Source organism: Etheostoma cragini, chromosome 14, assembly GCF_013103735.1.
Source record: "Etheostoma cragini isolate CJK2018 chromosome 14, CSU_Ecrag_1.0, whole genome shotgun sequence".
Classification (NCBI taxonomy): domain Eukaryota; kingdom Metazoa; phylum Chordata; class Actinopteri; order Perciformes; family Percidae; genus Etheostoma; species Etheostoma cragini.
In genome coordinates this window covers 9,340,044-9,363,339 of record NC_048420.1, presented here as the reverse complement: position 1 = coordinate 9,363,339, position 23,296 = coordinate 9,340,044, and the positions used below count along the sequence as shown (strand labels likewise).

Here is a 23,296-nt window from a genome sequence, read left to right as displayed (position 1 = left end):
ATTCACTTGGTTGACTATGGGCAATATAATTGGTCATAATCTGTGTTCATGTTCAATTCTCCCATTGGAATCAATAAACTCCGGACCTGCCAGTAGTCTTAAAGTGTTTTCACACCTACCTCATTTGGTCCGGAGTTTGGGACTTTTCTGTTTGGTCCGAACCAAAATTGCAGGTAAGAAATGTACCTTGGACCACAATCCGAATCAAAAGACCAAAAATGGGTTGTTGCTGCTGGTAGTAATGCCATAATAACGCAATCGAGATTTGTTCATTCATTTGTTCATTCAATTTCATTCCTACGGAAAAAGACCACCCGCCAAAAAATGCCAAAAAGACAACATGCCAACGTATGACGCACGCCTGTCCACTCACCGATCAAAGGGACATACAACACACGTACGTAGGTATGTCATGGAAAGTTCTTTAGTGCGCTAGCAAATTCACTATGTGAAACCAAAAACAACGGGATCAAATGTATATAATGTAAATAAACACGATTGTTGGTTCACACCTTGGTCCTGACTTTAAGGTGTGAAAACGCCCTTAACTATGTTCTTGAACACGTACATGTCCTATTCTGTGTTTTTAAACCAGGGCAGATTCATCCCATCATGGCTATGTTTCCTCTTCAAAGAATCTTTTGTCATACAGCATTGTGAGCCTGCATGCGGATCATCATATTTAACTCAGAAACAGCGAACAAACAGAGGAAACCTGTGTTGCTGAACCATGAAAAGGGTTTCTATAAATATGCTAGATGATCTGAGCATTTTGTGGTGAATAGAATCAGCACAATACATGTGTTGTTTGATAGACTACACCCACGTCTTCAAATCTATAATTAGTCAGCAGAATTATATTAAAGCTTTTGTTGTGTCTTTATTTAAACACTCCTTTCCTGGGACAAGAAATTTGATCAGACCATAAATTCCAACAATGATGGAAAAGTTGCTGATTTTATCTGCTCTACTCACTCAACTACTTAAAACATGACAGACGAAAATGTTTTGTTGCTCTCCCCAGTCATGAAACAGATTTCTAATTTTTATGTTTTGTAAAAAGTCTGTTTTTTACAAGTTAAAATACTTACCTTTTTTTTAATTGCATCCAAGCACATTTTTTTTAATTTTCTTCAGTAGTGTATGATAATGAAATGCGGAGTACATCATTTGTGGGCATATTATATAGCCCTCAACACCTTAAGGGCTAGCTGCTTAACACCTTACTGTTACATGTTATTACCTCAAACAGTGCAGTGAACAGTCAACCCAAATCTGGCTCCAGCTCATGCAATGATGAGATGTTAAAAGCAACTGCTATAGAAAACATTACAACAGGCCAAATACAAACACATACATACATACATACCTACAGACATACATACATGTGTGTAAAATTGCTTAGCATATTGCTTCAAATACCAGCCGCGCAGTGAGATTTAATGATGAAACAAGTCATGTAGTCTACATGGTCTGGGCTACAGATGGCTTGAAATGCAAAGAGTACAACTGGTCAATTAAAATTCTTTAAAAAAGTGTTCAAAAGTTACAAAAAAATTCTGCCTTGACACACAGTCCCTACAAGGAGACCAACCTGCTCCCAAGCCATACTGGACCAAAATTTACCGAGAGATCCTGAGTGCCCCCTATATTAGTTCTTTATGGGGCAATGGTCTCCAGGTGTGCCTGCTAATGGAGAATAACTTAGGGTGGAGTTACTTACAGGCCAAATGACGATGATGTGTAATTTACATTCTTGTGTACAATAGTAGAGGTTGGACATCCTTTCCATGGTATTGCTAACGGACAAGGGTTTCTCTCTTAAGAATAACAACTAACTACTCCCTAACCCTAACATAACTGTGGAAAAAGCGAAACAGCAAAACCACAAATGTAGGTTATATTTAGTAACAAGGGTGACAACACTGTCCTGATAATAGAGCTGCCTACACTTTCCTTGTGTCCTTCTGCAGGAAACCGAGTGGAAAACAATAAGCACATCCCTGTAAATACAGAGGCTGATTATACAATGTCATATCACAGTTTGACTCAAACATTAGATAAGCCAATGCCAAGCAATCTTAAAAAACAGATTACGGGTGACTCATGGTAATAACCCGCATAACCTTAAAAAATCTGCATGAGGGGGCGACCTCTAGCTCACCTAGTTTAGAGTGCCCTATATACTGTAAGCAGTCCTTTAAATCCCACCCGCGGCCTTTTGCTGCGTATCGTGTGCTCTCTCGCCTTCCTTTCCTATCTGTCTACACTATCTAATGAAAAATGCAACCTAAAAGAAAAAGAAAAATGATCCGTGGCAGCTTCAGTGACACTGAACATCACTTTCTCACAAACCAAATCAAACTAACAATGCTATTATCCAATATAACAAATTACAAATATGTTTATTATTTCAAAGCAAATTAAGCCACAATATACTCCTAATGTTGTTGGCTAATTGGGATGGCTACAACACGAGCAAGTGTTATGGCAAGTAAGGTGAAATGGAGAAGAATGGAGAAATCTAAAATTGTATCCACAGCATATTTGAGATGTTGCAGCACAGATACAGTACATGTGATGCATTTCTTTAAATTAGCTGTAAGTCTGTCTGTCGGACATGGACTCACAGACACAGAACAGTTTTATGATGAGTGGACGGGTAAACAGAAGGTTTTTGCATTACAGCAGAAGTCACACGGAACATTAAAGTGGTACACTTTCTAGTCACAACCTTTAAGTAGTAGTGTTTGGTTGGTCCCTCAGTAGACCATGTGGGTGCGACTGTGATGCCAGATAGAACAATAAAGACATGGAGAAACCACAGTTACCAATTTTAGCAACATAGCACCAATTAATAATCGAACATGAATTGCAAAAGAAGTTGATTAATAGTGTTTCACCCTTTGAAAAGAACCATTCACAAAACTTACAGCAGGTTAATATAGGTCATAAATAAACCTTGACCTTGAATATAACTGACCAACATGTTTATTGATTTATTGATTGATTACCTAACCTCTCTACTTCTCCCTTTTTAAGTTTATGAGGCTTCTGAACTTCTTTCTAGTCCAATACAGAACTGATTACAATTCTCTATAAATAGTATTGGTGTCAAAATGATTGATATCATCCATTCTAAAAAAAAAAAAAAGGTAGAAAAACAGTACATAACAGTAAGTTTTCATTTAATGTCCACTCTCTGGTTGTCACCTCCGCAGCATCCCCACTCAAAGATTCAGAGAGGTCTCAGCTGTCGGTTCTGTGACATGTAAGGTCAAAAAACGTAATCCTGTAAACTGAGGGCGGCCTTTATGTTACCTGGTAAAGCGTGCACCCCATGCAGACTCGGTCCTTGCCAGCGGCCCGGGTTTGAGCCCGACCTGGGGTCCTTTGCTGTGTGTCATCCCCACTCTCTCGCTCCCATTTCATGTCTCTTTTTTGCTGTTCTGATTAAAGGAAGAAGCCCTAGAAGAGAACTTTAAAAAGAAGAACCCCTAAACTGACACATATTAGACCATGGTCCCCCGTTTAATAAGATTCCCCCCCCCATGAAACCAATGAACAGAATTGTCTTACATGCTGTCATTGAGTTACTTACGGATGGAATTAAAGTGAAAATAAATAATTCCCCTTTGGCTGAGGACCCCCTGAAACCTCATCAAGGACCCTAAATTGGAAACCAATGGGCTAACCCATCAACAAGTCCAAGCAAAACATTGCTTTGTCAAAATCTGCAAAGGTCATTAATTATTGTCACTGCAGGTGACATAATCTTCTGAAACAACCCTAGCAAAGCAGGGCAGATTACTTCACTGTGATGATAAAGCTTTTAAGACAACCTCTGCAAGTAAACCTAGTCAGCTAATAGGCTAATAGGATACATTTTAAGGTCCAAAAGTTAATGTGAAACTATCAGCATCCAGCTTTTCAGTGTTCAGTTGGTTTGGGTTCTGGTTGGGTTGGAAATGCCGTTTGAAACTTTTGGACTGACGGACACCTACTAACACAAACCTGAAGGCCAAATTTGGATTGCCACTGCATCAGTCCAAAAGCTTGATCACACCAGCATTTAAAATGGTGCAATTCTATAGCAATCTCAATTCATCCTCCGGCTATTAGTGGACTCGGTTACAGCAACTAAGAAAATCCACAATAATTGATCATGTCTAGTTCAACTTTGCTGAACCTTGACACTCAAATGTGCACGGCTGACATAACAGTGCTGGCCTTTGAGGAAGCTATCATAGCATATTAGCTGTTTATTTAAGCCTCCTCCTAGCTCGGAAAGATGTTCCCTCTTCAACTTTCTTATTGAATAAAATGGTTCACAATTGTGTCGAAATGACAGGTGGAATAAACAGAACAGTAGAGAGATAATAGAGAAAAGCTCCAAGAGAAATTGTGACAGACTAGTGCTGGAACTGCCAGCTAAAATGTTAGCTGTTAGCTCACCAGCTACAGCAGTTCACAGCCCCGTGAGTACAGTCACCGCATCACCAAGAATCTCACACCAAATGTCACGCAGATTCATTTTGCTGTACCATGAGCTGGGTCTCGCCTGTAAAGTGCAAGGGAGCAAGCGGCGGCAGCTGGAGGTGGTGACGAAAAGTCACGGTCAATTCAAACAGTTTCCACCCGTTTCCAGCAGCCTTCAGTCTGAACAGGAAGTCACAGAAACACTCACATTGTGTTAGGTCTGGTTTTAACTTATTAAAATGTTATCAGACCATTACATCAGCTTGTACGCGGTCTCCAGTGGTTTTAATCATGACAGAGTCTGTAAAATGCTCTGCATGTGATCTCTGTTGCTGATGTTAATGACCACAGACTGTAGAAGGTCTGTAGCCTATTCTATATGGATTTAGTTTCTCCGACAACTAAGCATCACCATCAGACGTTAACAGAATAAGCCTTTAAATCAGACAAATATCAAGCAAAATATCTCCAATTAAAAAACAATGAAATGTTTTTAGAAAACATCATCATTGAGTCAATTCTGAACTAATCAGCTGTTATATCAGCTGAGAGCCAGGCATTTCCCATCATGCCCTGGGTCTTGATCTCGTGAGGTTATCGTTGCCCACGTGTGCATGACGTCAGAGAAAGTCAGGAACAAGTCGGACACAAATCTAACCGGCGTGAATTTGGCGGCGTTTGCCGTTGATCAATTCGCCGGAGGCCTGGCTCATCTCAAACGAGCCTACTGCAACACAGCTGGATGCACTGCCCCCCCGGTCTCCTGTCATCGCGAATGGAGGCCATCATCTTGGGCGTCCCCGCTCGATAAAGCTGAGGATGGGAGTTGGCCTACGCCCAAAAGAGCTTGAGCATCATGGAAACTTGATAAAAAAGGTTGTTTTGAGGAAAAGGTCTTTGTTTGGAAGGGAGATTCCTCAGACTATAATTAGTTACCCGAAGATCTGCAGAGTGTCAGATATATTTAGGCTAGAAAATAAAACAAAGGTCTCTGAAGTTATGGAATTCGTGAGCACATAGATTGATAAGATTGAGATTCTAGCAAGTATCTGTAATGTTTATAAGAGGATAAACATTCCCAGCAGGGCATTAGATAGGCCTGTACAATAATGACATGTTAGTGTCGAGGACTAAGATAGAATGTACTCATTGGAATTTACATTCCTTGGTGAACAAGGTCATTGTAATAGTTTTACCTCCCACAAATTTGGACCAACACGTTAAAAATAAAAAATAAAAATCCAACCAGGAGGCAAGTTGAAAAAAGGAAGAATCACAGACGCACTAAAACAAGATTAGATAGACTAGATGAATAATCCAGAGCAAGAACTTGTTGAAAATAACATGATTACATTAAAAATATATATGCTACTAATATATAACTAATATTACTGTGACCACTACAGATCAGAATCAGAATATAAATACTTTATTGATCCCCGAAGGGAAATGCTGGGTTGCGGTTGGACAAATTGTTTAAATATCAAGTATAATAAAAATATAAATAAAGAAATATAAGGAGTGTAGATATGTACGGTATTTACGTAGTTAAAGGAATTTAATGATACGGTGTTTACATAATTAAGGAGTAATGGTGAACAGTTAAATAATAATAATAATGGTAACAGCAGAGTATTGAACGTATGGATGAACATATAAAATCTATATTCACCTTACAGACACCAGAGCTGACTAGCCTTTGGCCACAATTAAAGCAACACTAGAGAACTTACCTTAACTATCTTAAAATAATGTTTCCAAAATAGTTTCAGTGGTTCATCAACTCGTAACAGGGTGAACGGCACTTCTGCATTCGCTTTGCGGCTCTCTGTAGTTCCAATGAGACATGCTGCCGACCTGTAGGGGGACCAAAGCAAGAAAAGTTCTCTAGGGTTGCTTGAAGCATGTGAAAAGGTTGCCTTTTTCACTGCGCTCCGTTCCCATAATTAATACTGTTTTGTGTCTGTTTAATTCCAAATTTCCCTGTAATGTTAGGGGTTATTGTTTTAGGGTTGTCACTTTATTATTTGACATAGTCCCGTTTAACAGCTTTCTGGGGTTAATGGTGGTCCTTATGGATCTGCTTGTCATGTGGTGAGTACCTCAGCTCAATCAAGGAGAGTGAATACAGGTTTGCCTCATAAGACTTTTCCTGAAGGGAGGGACTGGTTACTCCTAAGGTGAACAATGGGTGAGATAGTTCTGCAGTAAATAGACATGTTTATGATATTTGGAGTGCCTATTGTAGTTGGTATACTGAAATTACTGTCTTTTTGTAAAATGAAAACACTTATTTTATTGTGGCTGCAAGCCACAGGCAGGGTAGTGAAGTCGGAAAGTATTAAGAGACAGTTTGAGGCATAGGAAGAAAAATATCTATGTAAATAGACTTAGACTTCTCTTTATTGTTCCTTTTGGGATGACTCCCGCAAGGAAATTAAAATTTCCAGCAGCGGTTTTCAGCAATTAAAATACAGTATAGAGAGAAAAAGAAAAAGACAGTATAAAGATAACAATAATAACAGTAGTAATAATAATAACAATAATAATAATAACAAAATCTTTGTCCATAAAAAGACAAATACCATAAATCATTAGTCAAGTGTCAAGTCAAGTGTTCAAGTGTCCAGGTATTTATGTGAGTCCAGGTGTGTGGTGTGTGTACTGTCCTCTTCACCCTATGTCCTCCTCCCCCTGAGTGAGGAGTGTGAAATGGACTGCAGCGTTTCTTTTCTAGTCTTAGAAAAAGACTCAAAGCGCTTTTACACAGTACAGCTATTACAGTTGTTCAATTCTATTTTATTTACAGTGTCAAATCCTAACAGAAGTTACCTCAAGACACATTAGATCGAGACCACGCTCTATAATTTACAGAGACCCAACAATTCCCCTAAGAACAAGTAACACTTATACCATGCAAGGTGCCACCTTTCCCAAGGACACTTTGAAATGTAGACTGCAGGGGCCAGGGATCAAACCACCGACCTTCTGATTGGTAGATGACTGCTCCACCCCCTGAGCCACAGCTGCCCCAACACTGGTGTAATATATTAAATTAAGCTATTGGGAAACTGTTGACTTTTAAACTACATTCAAATCCAATGAGCCTGAATTAGCTCACTTTCACCTACCTATCCTGATATTAGTGCATCAATGTATTTCTGTCATGGGACATTCATCTGTCAGACATCAATCCGACATCCAGGTTCATGGCCTTTTTAAAAGCATTCCTCACGGATCGTGGTGATAACTTAACACGGAAATCCTATTCTTATTGGGTTACACCTTCAGTGGCTCTGCCAGGATGATGAGAATCAATATGCAAAACATTTTAAGTCAAAACAATTCCAACTCAACCATCTATGACCGCCACTTCCATTTTTGACAGTCACTTGACCTGCTGAGAAAGTGACGCTGTGTACTTCAGTATCTTATGACAAAGCATGTTTCCAGGGGAATGCTAGGTTAATCTTTTCCACCGGCTAAACAAACACCGCTTTGTTAGATGAGGTGGGAGGCGAGCTCTGAGCAGGTTTAGGTCTGCACGACTGTGGCTGTCTCCAGAAAATCAAACAAGCACTGCATGCCTGTTGCCCGTTTCATTATGATTAATGGACAGATACACAGCATCACATTGATCCACTGCTTCCTCGTCCACTCGCTCTCCCTCTTGCTGAAAGTCGTGGGAGGGCGCGGAAGATTTATGACCATCATAATGGTTTAAATAGGTGAGAAAACACTTAATAAACAACTAAATGGATCCCCCACGTGGAGTGGAATGAAGGGTGGAAATTCTTATTCCATGACTTCTTCTTTGTGCAGGTGGAAGTGCAAAACATTTCCTTTTTTGGGGATTGTTTGCGTACATGGCATTACCAATTCATGAGTCAAGCGATGTCCCATTGTTTTGAATACCTAACCCAAAATCCATGATGTCGCTGGCGTGAACTATTAAATATGAATCCACTCTCTCCAGTTCCTGCCTTTCATTCAGAGACAAGTTTGGTCCCTTATGAACGGGAAGACAGTGGATAATGCTAAACTTAACTCACCTTTGAAAAAAAATACTCTGGTAAAAGTAGAACTACTGATTTAACTTCTTTACTCAAGTAAAAGTAACAAAGTACAGGCTTGGAAATGTACTTAAAGTATAAAAGTAAAAGTAGCCTTGCGAAAAACAACCACTTTTTATGCAAAGCTACCTGAAGCACACAAATGTTCCTAGAGAACAAACTGAGAAACTTCAGAGGCAACATTTTAAATGGATGTCTGCCAATAGGCCTAAAACATCCCTTATATGATTATTGTGACAGAGACTGGGACTCCAGGTTAATACGATTCTGACTGAGCAGCAAGATATGAATTTAGTTGTGATTCTGTGAGAATTCTGTATATTCCCATCCAATTAGACTGAATTCAGTATTGATGACGCGAACAACACTAACGGGAATTCCAGTGAAATTGTTTGAAACTTGTTAGAAAAGACTAGGTTAGGACTGTTTTTAATTCTGATTCTGGTTTCCAACTTGGCCCTAGGTGTGTCTGTTCAAACACGGACGGAGACAACTTCTACTTTGATGCTTTACTAAAATCAAACAGGATAACCATGAGCTACGGCTGTGTGTTTGTGTGTGGTTCTGCAAAGAAATAAATAACATTTTAAATGCTACCATGGACAATGCATAGGAATCATATACTGTATGCTAGCAAATAATAACAATGAACCCATTATTAAATACATTATCTTAATGCAGTGTAACTCACATAGCGCTCAATTCAGTCATTCCACAATGACTGACCGTTCTTCGCATCCTGTCACCTTCTACTGTCAACTATTTAAGAAAAGTAGAATAGAAGTTAAAAATTTTTTATCAAGCACCAATTATGCTTCATCTCCATTATACAGACAGTGCCAATCAACACCACACTCAAAAATTGGGTTATTCAATTAAGCCTGTTAGCATATAATATTTTTTTTAATGTCTTCAAAAGTTATATGTATTGGACTAGGAACTGCTAAAGCCATTTGAGTCTTAGGAAAGAGCTATGTGTGAAATCAGTCCTCACGTGAGTCACTTGAGTCTAGTCTGGAACAATAATGGTTCATATACTGAATTATTTTCAATGACTTAAAAAATAGAAGAAAAAAAAAGAAAGTTTGTTTACTGGATAATCGCCTGAACATCCAAGGAAACAATCCAAATAATAATTAAAATAATCAGCTAATTATTTTACCTGGACTTGTAGGCCGTTGTGTTGGGAGCTTTCATTTATTATTAAAAATACTTTATAAACCATACGTGTAACTTCTTAGTTTGTAAAGTAATTAGTAACTAGTAATATTTACACATATATACGCATATATATCATACTATATTTCACTCTAAATCAGGGGGCTTCAACAAGGGGTCCGGGACCCTTGCAGGGTCCTCAAAACTACTGCAGTGGGCACCAAGTTATTGATTAATCATTTAAAAAATGTTTGCCCAAAAGTAAGAATGTCTTAAAATATAAATTAACATTGGTCCAACATATTATTAGCAAAAATAAATTGTATCTCTAAATTGTATATATAGAGGTTTACTCCTCGACGCAGCAGGCCCGGGTATGAGTCCAACCTGTGGCCCTTTGCTGCATGTCGTTCCCCCTCTCCCTCCCCTTTCATTCCTTCAGCTGTTGTGTGGAATAAAGGCCTAAAACGCCCAAAATATTATCTATAAAGGAAGTTTTTCCTTGTGTAACTGTTGCACCATATGCATGCTCTTGAGGGAATTGTTGGGTCTCTGTAAATCATAGATTGGGGTCTAGACCTACTCTATCTGTAAAGGGACCTTAGATAACTCCAGTTGTAATGTGACACTTTAAATAAATAAAATGGAATTGAATATGAGGGTTTTTTACAAACTATGTAACAGTGTCCAAATCACAGTCCATGGGTGAAGTCAGATATAAAATCACTAAGGCGGAGTCCAAATAGGTGAGGTCGAAAAACTCACTAGGACCACAAGGAGTAGGTTGGTGGAACGTTGACACAAAGGTGCAAGATGATCTAGCAATTAACACTAGAGAGAGAGAGAGAGAGAGAGAGAGAGAGAGAGCAAGGGGAGAGAGAGTGAGAGAGAGAGTGAGAGAGAAGGAGAGAGGCGTATATACAGCATGCTGAGGTAGGCGGGGGGGGGGGGGGGGGGGGTAATCGGGCACAAGTGAAACACATTAGGCACATTAGCAGGTGATCACACAGATGTTTTGAAAATGTTGGTTAACTGGGAAAGCTTCTTCCCAGAATTCTTTAGGGTTCTTAAATAGCTTAAATAGTTTTTGTCATCACCCCTCAGTCTCTCAGACTGGACCTGTGTATCAACTGGGTCAAAGTTCTGTTACTGGAGAAATATGGCTGTTGATTCTGTTAAAGCTATGTTTAGCTGGCCCTGTTTTATCGATCTAAGCACACGGCGTGAAGCACATAGCGCGGGTGTCCAAATCCACTTTTGCCAGTATGACGGCTGAAAGAAGGCCTGTGCGCCAGGCGCTTGGTTTGAAAGGGTTGAAATTAGTGTCTTCGTTGATTCGTAGGTGTGTTTTGGGCGTAACATGCAACAAAACAACCAGAGTCCTCTGCCATTCCATTTTAAAAGCCACGCTTGTTTTTACCTTGGTGCATTTCTATTGAAATGGCGGATTTCCACCTTAATATATTTATTTTTAATCGTTTGCATGTGTGTGTCTGCTGCTCTTCCCATAGTGTGTGTGCTGTGCACGAGCCAAGGCGCGTTTTACTAATCCACTGTTAAAATAACAATGAAATGCTGCATCAATGACCTTAGACCAGGTTTTTATTGGTCAGTGGTGTGATCACTTCCCGCTGTCTCAAGATAGCAACACGCCATGAATGTACCTGAACACACCTCCGTGTAAGACCAGCACCCCCGTCGGCACAAAGATGGGTGCAGGTGCATTAGCTATTTAAACGACGTGGGCGCTGGAAATTAACAACTGCGTCGGTCTTAAACTAGCAAAGACACTTGAGTCATCGTCAACATCTACGGTACTCTGGTTTCAGAATGACGAAGGCAGTTCGACAACAACTAAATACAAAACAAGATGTAGGCTCTACAGGAATATTCTTTTTCCATGGCAACTATTATGTTTTTCCCAAATGGTGTTTAGATTTTTAAGCATTTTATCATCAAATGGCTTGCGAAAAATGGTGCTAATAGCTGCTGTAAATAGACCATTCCCATGACCCCCCCCCCCCTCTGTCTCCGCCCCTGCTCATTTCTTCATTGAGTTGAACTCACTTCTTTATTCCACGTACTATAATAATCCCGACCATTCACACAGTCGTCTACTCAGCATTTGTCCATCTGGTAGACGTGCATAATACCACTGTCCCTGTGTCCTTGTTGACACTGATCTGCCACAGTTCATCACGTATTCACCTGCTGTATCTGTATATGTACCTGCCCGACTGCAGATGGACATCGTCAGGTGTTTGAATGGCAAATTAAGATTAGGATCTGCAGCGTCGCACAGAGGACAGCGGCTGTTTACAGAGCTGCCCAGCTTGTTGATGCTGCTGCACCGGGAGCGGCTATCACTGTATCAGGCGAACGTGTGCTCGCACACAGAAGACGATGCGATGACAATCTCGACTATAATGTGAAGAATGCCATCCAGTACAGGCTTGCTAGTGAGTATTAAGAAGTACAAATGACTGTATTAAAGCTGCAGAAGGAATGTCTGGCAGTCTGGGGCCCTTTCTGCAAGATAAATTGACAGACAGGTAATATTTTACACGGTTGGACTCTTCTGTCTTTGAATGTTTAGCCAGCTGCAGCTTAATGAATCTCATCTTTGAGCTAGGTGAGGAAGAATGCAGGAATGCCTGCTATTTAAAACAGTTATGTCATTGTTTAGTCACTGGCCCGTGAGCAAGTTCTTTGAAGCCGTTACACTTGCTCTGAAATGAGTTTTTTAAAGATATCCATTTATGTAGTACAACGCCGTCTCCCTCTGTGCTTGACCGAGCCTGCTTCCTTCCTGCTGGTCCTGGCTGTTTGGTTATGACTAGACTCCGTGTGTTTTGGTATCAGCAGGCATGTTCGGACCGGCGGTGCAGATAGGCCAGTCTGTCCCCAGTCTGTCCCCAGTCTGTCCCGAGCCACTCTGGTCCCAGCAAACAAAACCAGGAAGAAGAGGAATGCACAGACGCCGGCTTCTACTGTTCTCGCAGCCGGTTTGGACTGGAACAGCAAGTGAAAACACAAAAACACTTGATGTGTCAAAGAGTCGTATATTGTCATATCATTGTTTAAAAAAAATATTGCTGTTCTTTTTTTTTTGCAGTAGTTCAGTGCCCCTTTACAACAAGGCTACCCTAAAAAGGATTTAACCCTAGTGTTGTCTTCCCTTCAACCATGAAAAAAACACTTTTTTTCAACATTATTATCGCTTTTTCAAATATTTTTGTCACTTTTTCAATGTTGTGGGTGCTTTTTGGATGTTTTTGGTGTTTTTTCCAAAGTTTTTTGATATTCTTAACGTTGACATTTTCAGACTATTTCGACGGCCCATTTTTTGTGACAAAAAAAAACAAACTGAAAACGGGTCAACATAACCCAAGGCCAACATGAGGGGTAAGAATGGTTTGTAATTGGTTTATTTATTAGGTTGTGAACGGAACTTGCAAAGTCTGAAACACGTCACCATTTAAAGGCTACTGACATTTTTGACTAGCAAAAGGGAGTCTCACTGTGAAGTGTAAATACATCACCGTTGATTAATGATTCACTATTATTTTTGATTGGCAAAAGGGAGCCTTACTGTGTACTGCGCAAATCACATCACCCTTTATTTAGTAAATCTTTAGTAAACTGGGATGTTTTACACCAGACTTTGCAGTTCTTAATGTTTGTAACTCAGAGGCAAATGGTCATACAAAGGAGATGAGTCAACTCAGTGAACCGATACCGAGGACGCTGGCTGACGGAGATGACTGAGGAAGTAACCAATCTGAAGCTTGGCAGCATAGTCATATGTGGGCTCACTATTTGGCAAGAGACTGGTAACTGTTGCAATAATCTTTATAAGATATTTTAATGATTTATTAGATAAAGGCTTCACAACCTAATTAATAAACTATTTAAGCCTTACTGTAAAGTGGTACCTTAAGTTCTAAAACCTTATTTTTGCTGGGGGTGTGGGGGCGTGTGGGGGGTGTGGGTGGTGTGGTGGGTGTGGGGGGTGTGGGGTACTCTGTTTTGGAGAGAGCAGAGAAAATAATTTTCTTATTTTTTAACACCTACAGTATTTCAACGATCCTTTGTAGCGAATGATGGTTGTGCTGTGCCCAGTGAGTTGTCGTGCCTTTGCTATATTTCCGAGGACGACAACTCTGTCACCACAGCTTTCTCATTCACTTTCATCGAAACAAACAGTAAAACAGAAATAAGTCATGCCATTTAAAGTTAGCCTATATTGTAATTAAAGTTCAGCCTTTTGTTGTGTTCTATTTTGCACGTCAGCAGCCTTTGTGAATATAATTGAATACATTTTTTGCTCGGGGAGGTCTTGCAATAACATTTTCGTATTCACTGCTGCTTTCTGTAGTTTCTAGTTCTTAGGTCTCTTAAAAAAGTGATCTCAATGTCAATGAGACTACACTACACTACAGTAATTGACATGCAGTCCCTAAATCAAGTTATTTAATTGGTAAATGCACATGCTAGTACAATGCCCTAATCTTAATGTATGGAGCCCAGTGAGACTTTCACAAACAACATTAAGAACACAATCATGATTTATCAGCCAGCATGTTGCGGGGGGGCGGCATGGAATAAGGACTAAGACAAAGCAAAAACAATGCAACTACTGTTATGACAACAGCATGATCATGGTTGCAATCTCAATCCCCCACCCAGCCCGTATCACTTCCCTGCGCAAACAGCAGACATGCTCCTGTTTTTCCTTGTTTTTTTCCCTTCCCAGTTCTCTCCTGTGCTCAAGGAATTTGGGAGGAATGTAGAAAAAGCATCCTGTTTTCATTCCATACTATTAGTCAGCTATTCACACTCTGTAGTGCAAGCTGGGGGGGTCTGGGAGTTCTTACTGACGTCAGGGTAAATTACTGTAAGTCCCTCAACGAGTAATGGAGACACAGGTGCATGTTGTCACCACATGGCCTAGTTTTGTTTTCTATCCTACATTACAATGCCTCCACTCTTAATCCTACGCAAACACAATTTCACTGCACATAAAATACAATCAAAACCAATAATATTGTCCCAGCTGTGTGAAAACCTTCAAAACTGTTGCTTTTCAGGAAAGGAAAAACATTTTATTAGCTATCTTTCTCAGACAAATTCAGACACAATCCCCCGTCACTGTTTAAATATGTGTGAAACCCACAGTAAGATTTGACCAGCAGCATTGAGTTATGAAAAAAAATTGATATAATGTATACAAGGTTTCTGTCTGACAGTGCCAATATGAACCTGTGATTGACATTGAACGGTGTCCACCTATTATCTTTCATTCCATTAACACTTGAACTTGTAACCTGGGATGTCCTGCAGATGATTGGAAGTCTCCCATGTCCTCTATAATAAACACGTCCCTCTTGCAGAACAGCCTGTCTAAAGTGAGCGACGAGGGGACAGACTCAACCCCATCAAGAGATAACCACTGCACGTTATGAGGAAAAAGATCACAACTTCAAAGTAGACACACCTCATTTTTTTTCTGCATAGTCATGCCAGGCAGGACATGCAGGAGGTGGCTAAAGTCATTTAACCTTTAATAATCTGATTAAATCTAAATTCATTTATATATGTGTGTATTTATATATATATCTGTATAATATAGGGCAGTAATGGAGTACTCGAGTCCTGATCCCGGACGCTATCAAGTCACTATTCTCTGGACTGGTGACTCGACTTGGACTCGCGCACTGATGACTTGGACTCGAGGATTTATGAAATCGAAAATAAGCAGTAATAAATGTAATAAGCATGGATGGAGTACTCGGGTCTCGGACTCGAGTCAGTATTCTATAGACTTGTGACTCAACCCAGGCTCGAGGCAATGGTGACTCAGCTCGGACACTTCTTTGGTGACTCGGACTTGGACTTGAACACTGGGGACTCAAGACTGGTTCCGACAGTTGGTGACTCGAACACAACACTGATAAAGAGAGTTTAACCCGCAATTCGTTGATTTTGGTTATTTGTAGAACCAGGCCCCCGGGGCTTTGAAGAAAAGTGAACATAGCGTCCAAACGGTGGAATTGCAACTCCGGCCAGTAACATGATGCCCTGTGGCCCCGAAAGACTTTTCTCCATAGACTAACATGAGGAAAGATTTGTCTGTTAGATAGTGGATTTTTTTCAGCATCACAACCCCTGGCGAAATGATTGGGATCCATTCAGTCTTAAAAGTCTAGAAGAGTCGCAGGATGAAATTATTTAATCCCTATTCAATTTAGCAGAGTGTATTTGTTTATATGGAGTTCACTAATAATTCTATCCTGGATACTCTGAAGGAACCACTCCTGCTTGGAACCTTTGGACCTGTTCACCTCACTGCAAACCTGGACTTGCTGGTCCCCTTTTCGGGGACCCTGGATTGAGCTTAAATCCTCTTGAATAAAAAAACGGTATAACCGTCACTCTGGCTCTACGATTTTGAATGCATTTGGGTTCTGCTTGTGGTTTGAACCTAACAAAGGTTGCTTTCAGACCTGACTTTTACAAAGAACCAATAGGCCTAACTGTATGTAACGCTGACAGGTGACTCTGTGATTGGACAGTGTTGGCTTCTGGCATCCTGCATCACCAAGGACCCACATAGGGACAGACAGCAAGCCATGCAGCACAGCAGATGTTGCAAATGTTTTTTGAAGTCAAATGCCTAAAACTGTGTTTGCTTTTTGGGAAAAAACCTGATAGTTGCCAAGGGAAAGAATCATCCTGTTGAGTCTATATCCTATTTCTTTCTAATTGTTATCCAAGTGCCTTCATTCTGAAACCAGAACACAGCAGTTGTTGAGGATGACTCATATTTACTCCTGCCACCTGGAGACAAAATTAAATAGGTTGGGTAGGAATAACATTACTAATCATGAAACCTTATATCAGAGTTCACAGACTGATTGGCAAGATTTCCCCAGTAATGTCAGTTAAACACAGTCCCAACCCAGTGCATCAAAAAGTGATGCCAACAGTCCCGACCAAGCGCGTCTAAATATGAAGCCAAAGGGCTAGACGCAGAAGGACAAGTTTTTATTATTTCTTTCTACTTCATTTGACACCTATCATGTGAATAGAAGCATGCAATTACGTAAGATGCTACCACCTCTCCACCACGAGCTATTGCAGTAGTCACATGTCACATTAAATTGACGGCTTGCATTGATTGGCTGTGAGTAAAATCATACAAGGATAAAGCATTGAATGCCCGTATCGTTCGAGTGGAGAAGTTTTGGTACTACTCGGTACTGGGTCCTTTTGGTATCTAGTACCGATACCCAGCCCTACCATCCGTTATCACCTCTGTCAAGGGGGTTATGTTTTTGGTTTGGTTGGTCCGTTCAACCATTCTACCGTTCGGTTTGCCTGTCAACAGGATGACAGTCACATTTAATTTTCCGATTATCATGAAACTTGGTTGAAAGGGACCCTATGCCGTGAATCAACCCATTATATTTTGAAGTGGATCTGAATCAAGGAACATATGAAATGATTTTTTGTTAACATTGCGAGAACGGGTGAGAGTGCTGCATTCATGTAGGGTCTGAGTAATTGGAAAAATACGTTCCCGATTGGAGAACTATTTTTCATGATTATTTCCACAATAACAAATACATGTGTTTAGACTTATATTCTATAATAATCACATGGAAATTCAATGAAACGTTAACCAACAATCCATAAATGTAGACAGCTATTAACCAGGTCTTGAAAATGTAGAAAAAAAGCTTTATTTTTTTTCATTACAGTTCTAAATTATAGGAGCAACCGGCCTTGCTAAAATAGCTCTGATTTCAATTTGTTAGGTATTTTGGATACAACTGATCACAGTGAAAGATTCAATTTATTCAATTCATTTTCAAGTTATTACTCAATGAAAGAAGAAGAAATGTTTATACACTCAAATCCTCTGCAGATTAAGACAATATGCGGCCTTTAAAAAAAATCTGTTTCCTATTATTGTACTGTCGTATTGTACCTTTAATTTCTTAATCAAATGCATAGTGAATAGCATTACAGTTACCTCTTTGTTTTGGTCCGGCAAGCTTTGGGTTCTTAACATTTATGGTCCAATAGGAAGTAGTTTAACAAACAGTTCAGTATTTTCTTCTTAAGAAGAAAAGAAAACATGAACCAGTGGTAAACCCTTTAACAATATTGCCATCATGTCCTATCAATATTGAATATGTTAAAAACTAAATAGTAAAAATATATAATAGAAATAAAGTGTTTGCGGGAACATGCAGTACATGACATTATTCATACAAATATAAATACATCTCTGAATAAGTTAGAGAATAAATAAATTGTTTTATATACAATTCAGCATTTAACAGTAAACTTCTAAGCTGGTAAACTATCAGTTGTACACAGCATTGAGATATTTGTAGAAGAGTTACAGTGAAGGTTTATAGTCTCATGTGTCTGTGTGTTGACTACAATCAAACATGGCAGGTGGAGTCAATGGATTCATGGCACAGAGAAAGTGCTGGCCGCGGATAAAAAGCTTTTGAAGTGCAGATCACAAGTGGAGAGTCATCTTTCCCCAGTTACTTGTTACAGTGGAATTAAGTGAACATTTTTTGGAGGAAAAAAAACATTTGCTGCAGGTCATTAAAACTTTCTGGCTTATCTTCAATCAAAACATTAAACAGGAGCCATGCAATAAACACTCAAGCCAACACAATAGCCTACTTTTGTTTTTATGCTAGCAGAAAGTTGACTATGGGTGTGTTTGAGTGTGTGTGTGTGTGTATGTGCCTGTGCATGTATGTTTGTGTGTGCCTGTGCATGCAACTCACAATGGACCTTGCATAAAGCTAACTGTGAGATAAATCCCAAAGAGATGACTTTCATTTCACTGAGACAATGTCTGCCAAGAGTGAACAAGCTGCCATTTTTAAGAACTGCCCGATATTAATAAAAGGAAATTTGCTTATGTGTCATAAATACTTGACTCCAGCTCTGATACAGAGCAAAATTAAACTGAACCAAAGGTCCACAATGACATCAAAGGTAAACATTGACAAAGAGTTCACAACTAAACACAGAGTTGATGCTAAGTAACAATCCTACAATCCTCAGTGTAGGTTGTTGTGTCCCTTAAGACGAGAGTGATATGTCCATATAACCAAACAAGGCACAGATCAGTGACTGATTAGTCATTGTAAACTTTCTTGACGGGGTTCCAAGACACCAGTTTCCATGTTCTTGGCTTTAATGGATCCTTCCCTGACATCCATTGTTAAGTTTAAAAAAGTTCAAAGAGAGTTTGAGAAATGACTCCGACGTCTCCACCCAGCAGTGTTCCTGCTGTAGTGCTTCTGTCTCGGTGAGCTGCCAGTCTCCCAAGCTTTGTATTGTTGACCAAATGCTTGAACCATTGCCATCCTTCCATTGCCACATCCCCAGAGTTGGCAAGCCTCTTGAAAACGTTCAAAACCCTGGTTCCAGCATTGAAGGTAGATGAAGGAGTCTCCGGCCCATGGATGTTGAATCCATTGGAGGTTGAACTGCCTCTAGTGTTCGCTCCGTTCTCTACCGTCTTGTTCTGCTCCTCAGCCTGTTTACTCCACCCGGTTTCTCGTTTAATGACCGAATCTCTTTTGCAATCACAATGTTGGACTTGACCACAGATCTGCAGGAAGAACGAAAGAAATCATGTGAGCTTTGTATGTCTTATTAATGACCATCAATCACAGCACAATATAGATTTAAAGGTTGGTCCCTAAACGGGTCTTAACGTACCTGAAAGATTCCAGCAATGTGTTACTGTTTGGGTTTGCAGATTCGACCAACGGGCCCAAGCCATTAGTCCTTGGAATCTCTGAGCTGTGAACAGATATAACAACAGTGTTAAAACATGGATACAACCCTCCAAATGATTAAATAAAATTAAACCTCCTCTGTCTGGCATTATAATGGTAATTGAAGCAAAAGTAAATTTCCTTAGAATTCCTATGTGCTTATGAGCAGGAATGCAGTGTGTGTCTTCCGAAACAAAACCTACTGTAGGATAGCATCTAGGTGAGTAACCCATACCGGTGGTTTCATTATGGCAATAAGTCAAAGACGCAACAAACCTTTCCTTGAGCAAAAGCAGAAATGTAAACTTTCCAAAAATAGCACTGTTGCTAATGGACCTTTGTGATTTCATTCAAGTCCTGCCAAGGAACTGCGGGCCATTCTCTGCACTATGACTCCTACCCCTATGCTGTATGAACATTATCACACACTGAATCGTTTCGCCTCCTCTCTGACTCGTCCTCTACATTCACAGTCACACATGGCTGACAATGGAAGAAGAAACAGAATCTTCTTAGATACTATCTAGCATCCGAAGGAGGGTATGTGATTGGCTGTAGGTCTAGGTAGAGGGAAGAAGGAAGGGAAGGAAAGGGCGCTTACCTTTGAAGGCAGAAGCCGGAGCAGGTTTTATCGGCTGGGTTAAGGCATTCGCAACGTTCAGCGGAACGGCGGCGGCGGCGAGACAGGGGACTTCCAAGACCATAAGGAAGAAGTTTACTGTAACGGAAAACCAAACATATTAGGACAGTGTTGCTGCCAAGCAATTGGGAATCTGGGATAAGTTTAGAAATTGGGGTCAGGGGTATAGTTATAATAATAATAATAATAATAATAATAATAACACTAATAATAAAAATAAATCCTATTTCCCACAAGGGGAAATTACAATGTACATATATTACACATACACGTGTATATTACAAATATTATTTATACATTTTAGGGTTAGGTTTGGGCTAAAACGTAGGTCACGTGATGGGTGCAACGAGGGGAAGGGGCCTAAGGGGACCATCAGAGTGGAAATCCACTTAAAAAAACACGTTTGGTTATTTAAAAGGAATAAAGTCTTTATAGATTTACTTTAAAAAAAGAGCTTTACAAGTGTTTGTCTGAAGTACTGTGCAGCTCACCTTGGCGTGTTGACCCAGATAATATCCAGGTGGCAGAAGTAGATGCATTCTTTATCGTGCCAGCTGTTACAGGAGCAGCGCTTGGTCCTGACCCGGTGTGGAGCCTGAGCTGGCTGCTCTGCCTGCTCTGATAACGGGAGTCCACAACCTAGAAAAACACATCTGGAGATTAAAAAGTGCCAACTAATCCTTTACAGTATGACTGTGCTGTTGGTGACTATCCACATATAAACACAAAAGAAATCCACTTGGCGGGTTGACACCCACTTGTGTGGTTAAACAAATGAGATTGTGATTAATGGTGGAACATTTTGATTAAACTATATATCAAGGAGCTCAATCCAAGACAAACAATCCTGCAAGAAGTAGCTGTATCAATAATTCTGTGGTAGCAGAGCGATTACTTCTCAATAAAAGGTGGGTTGCTTATCACAGGAAAGTATTCTCTGGAGTACTGAACACAGCTCTTGTTTTCTACTCTCTGTGGTGACTGGCAAAGAGTCAAGAGCTGCAGTTTGTATCCCAGCATGTTCTTCTTTTGCTAAACTACTTTGTGTTGCTCTTACTATTTTGTAACATTGCTCATTTAGGTCAACCTCAAACCCTAACCCTAAAACCTTTATCTAAACCAGCTAAGCAAAAACTAATAGATTGCATGGACAGCCAAAAGGAATATATTGTGAAAGAAAATTACTTATTTGTATACCTGATTTCACATTAAAAAAATCTACAAATACATTTAAAGAACAAAATCTAAAATTCCAAGAAACCAAAAATATGTCACTCACCCTCTTGCAGAGCCATGCAGATGATAAATAAAGGCAGTGTCTTGCACATGAAGGAAGCCATCATCATCCTCATCTCCCCTGTTTCTAATGTTCTGATGTGAAAATGCAGCAGCAGTCAGTTGTCACACTCAAGAGGCTTTCCAGGTCTTTGCAGCTGTGCGAGTTGAGGCTGGAGAGCAGACAGGTGCTTTGTGTTCACGTTCCTACCAGGACATCTACTTATACCCCCCCACGCGGCTGCTATCACGGTGGCCCCTCCCCTGTGTACTCGTCAGAACAGTGTTGTTTCACAACACACACATATTCCACCTGCCCTTTTCACATTCCAGCACTGACCTTAACAGACAGTGCTGTCAGCGCCCTCGACAGGCCAAGAAGGAACAGGGCCAGCATGTCAGGGACCGACTGAGATCCTTACAGCCGTGTGGCTTGGAGTAAAGAGCCAAATGCCTTTCTTTTCTGCTGGTATTGTTTATATCTCAATTGGATAGGACAAAAAAAAAAAGTCAAGAGTTACACTTCGATTAACTTTGGACATGACACCTTAACTAAAAATGTCCTAGACTGAGACTAAGACACTTAAGTATTGTCCTGAAAATGATTCAGGTCTAAATCCGACTTTGTTGCAGTTCATTTTCTCATAGCTAGGAGGTTAATCCTGATTTACTGGAAAGCTAAATGTCCTCCCTTACATTCCTTATGAACAAGAGCTATTGTTCTTAAAACTTGAGAAGATTAGACACTTGACAAGAATCAACATTTGATAACATCTGACAGCCTTTTTGTTCTAATGTCAACTCCCTTGACCTGCAGCCTCCAGAGGCTTCATAATCCAGTAACTGCCATGATGTAGCCATAGCCTGGTGATTTTGACCCTAGACTTATCCCTTACACACTTGTTTCTGACCTAAGACCAAAACCAATTTCTTATTTTATTCTTGGTTTTTGTTGCTGTCTTGTTTGTTTTTGTCCCCTGTGTGGTCATAGTTTAGCTTAACTTCCTTTAATATTGTTATTGTTACTATTATTATTATTATAAACTCAGCCTAAGCTGGGTGGCTAGGTGGGAGGGGAATATGTAGGTGAGGTTTATATTTGTCTCTTATTTTTTATTAGACTGTACTATAAATCTAAATCGCATATATGTTGACTATTTCATAGTATCATAATTACAGATTCATTTCATGCTTGGATTTTGTAACTGTAAAAGTCTTAATAAACCATGAAAAAAGTATTGTCCTGAAAGTTACAATTTGGACCAATGTAAGAACAAGTACTCTGATCTTTTACATGAGTATAAGTAGTAATACCACAGCGTAAAATACTTTTTTAGAAAGGAACAAATACATAATATCAGTGAATTATAGTTCGTAATGTATTAATGTATAAGCATCACTAAATGCTAGTAAATGTAGAACTAATTCCAACCAGGTTACTTACTATACTGCTGGGTAGTTTAATCCATAATTCATCATAATGATGATATTTACTTTGTATTCATAATCTGAACCTTTGTGTGAACATTTGTGACTAATGTGAAATACATCTAGTGGTATCTAAGTACCTTACTTGCCTCCAAAATGTGCTGAAGTTGAAATGGTAAATGGAAATACTCAAAGTACAAGTAGCTGAATAATATACTTATGTTACGGTACTTGAGTAAATGTGCTCGGCTGTATTCCACCACGGATTTGGTCATAGAGGATGAGGAACAAACCAAAACCAAAATTGGAGACACATTAACATCTGGATTTGAGTGACATAACAATGATTATACAAGCAGTATGATGCTAAACTTTTGAGTACGTGTTTCAATCTGGATATGTGTGAGGGGGACGAATGAAAA

At 39.8% G+C, this 23,296-nt stretch overlaps 1 protein-coding gene across 2 annotated transcripts; it reads right to left on the bottom strand.

The window, feature by feature from the left end:
* Window positions 1-1,913: 1,913 nt before the first annotated feature.
* Window positions 1,914-21,669, bottom strand: edn2 (endothelin 2). Of its 2 annotated transcripts, XR_004659213.1 has the most exons (6): window positions 21,451-21,669; window positions 20,663-20,810; window positions 20,133-20,249; window positions 19,473-19,556; window positions 18,303-19,362; window positions 1,914-1,925 (listed from the first exon to the last, which is right to left on the bottom strand). XR_004659213.1 is itself a non-coding variant. In XM_034891239.1 (5 exons), exons 1-5 carry the CDS (start codon window positions 21,521-21,523, stop codon window positions 19,263-19,265), a joined length of 522 nt encoding a protein of 173 aa, XP_034747130.1. In that variant the 5' UTR covers window positions 21,524-21,669; the 3' UTR covers window positions 18,271-19,262. The 2 variants fall into 2 exon arrangements, 1 of the variants encoding a protein (XP_034747130.1); XM_034891239.1 differs by lacking the exon at window positions 1,914-1,925 and having other exon boundaries at window positions 18,271-19,362.
* Between the last annotated feature and the right edge of the window lie 1,627 nt (window positions 21,670-23,296).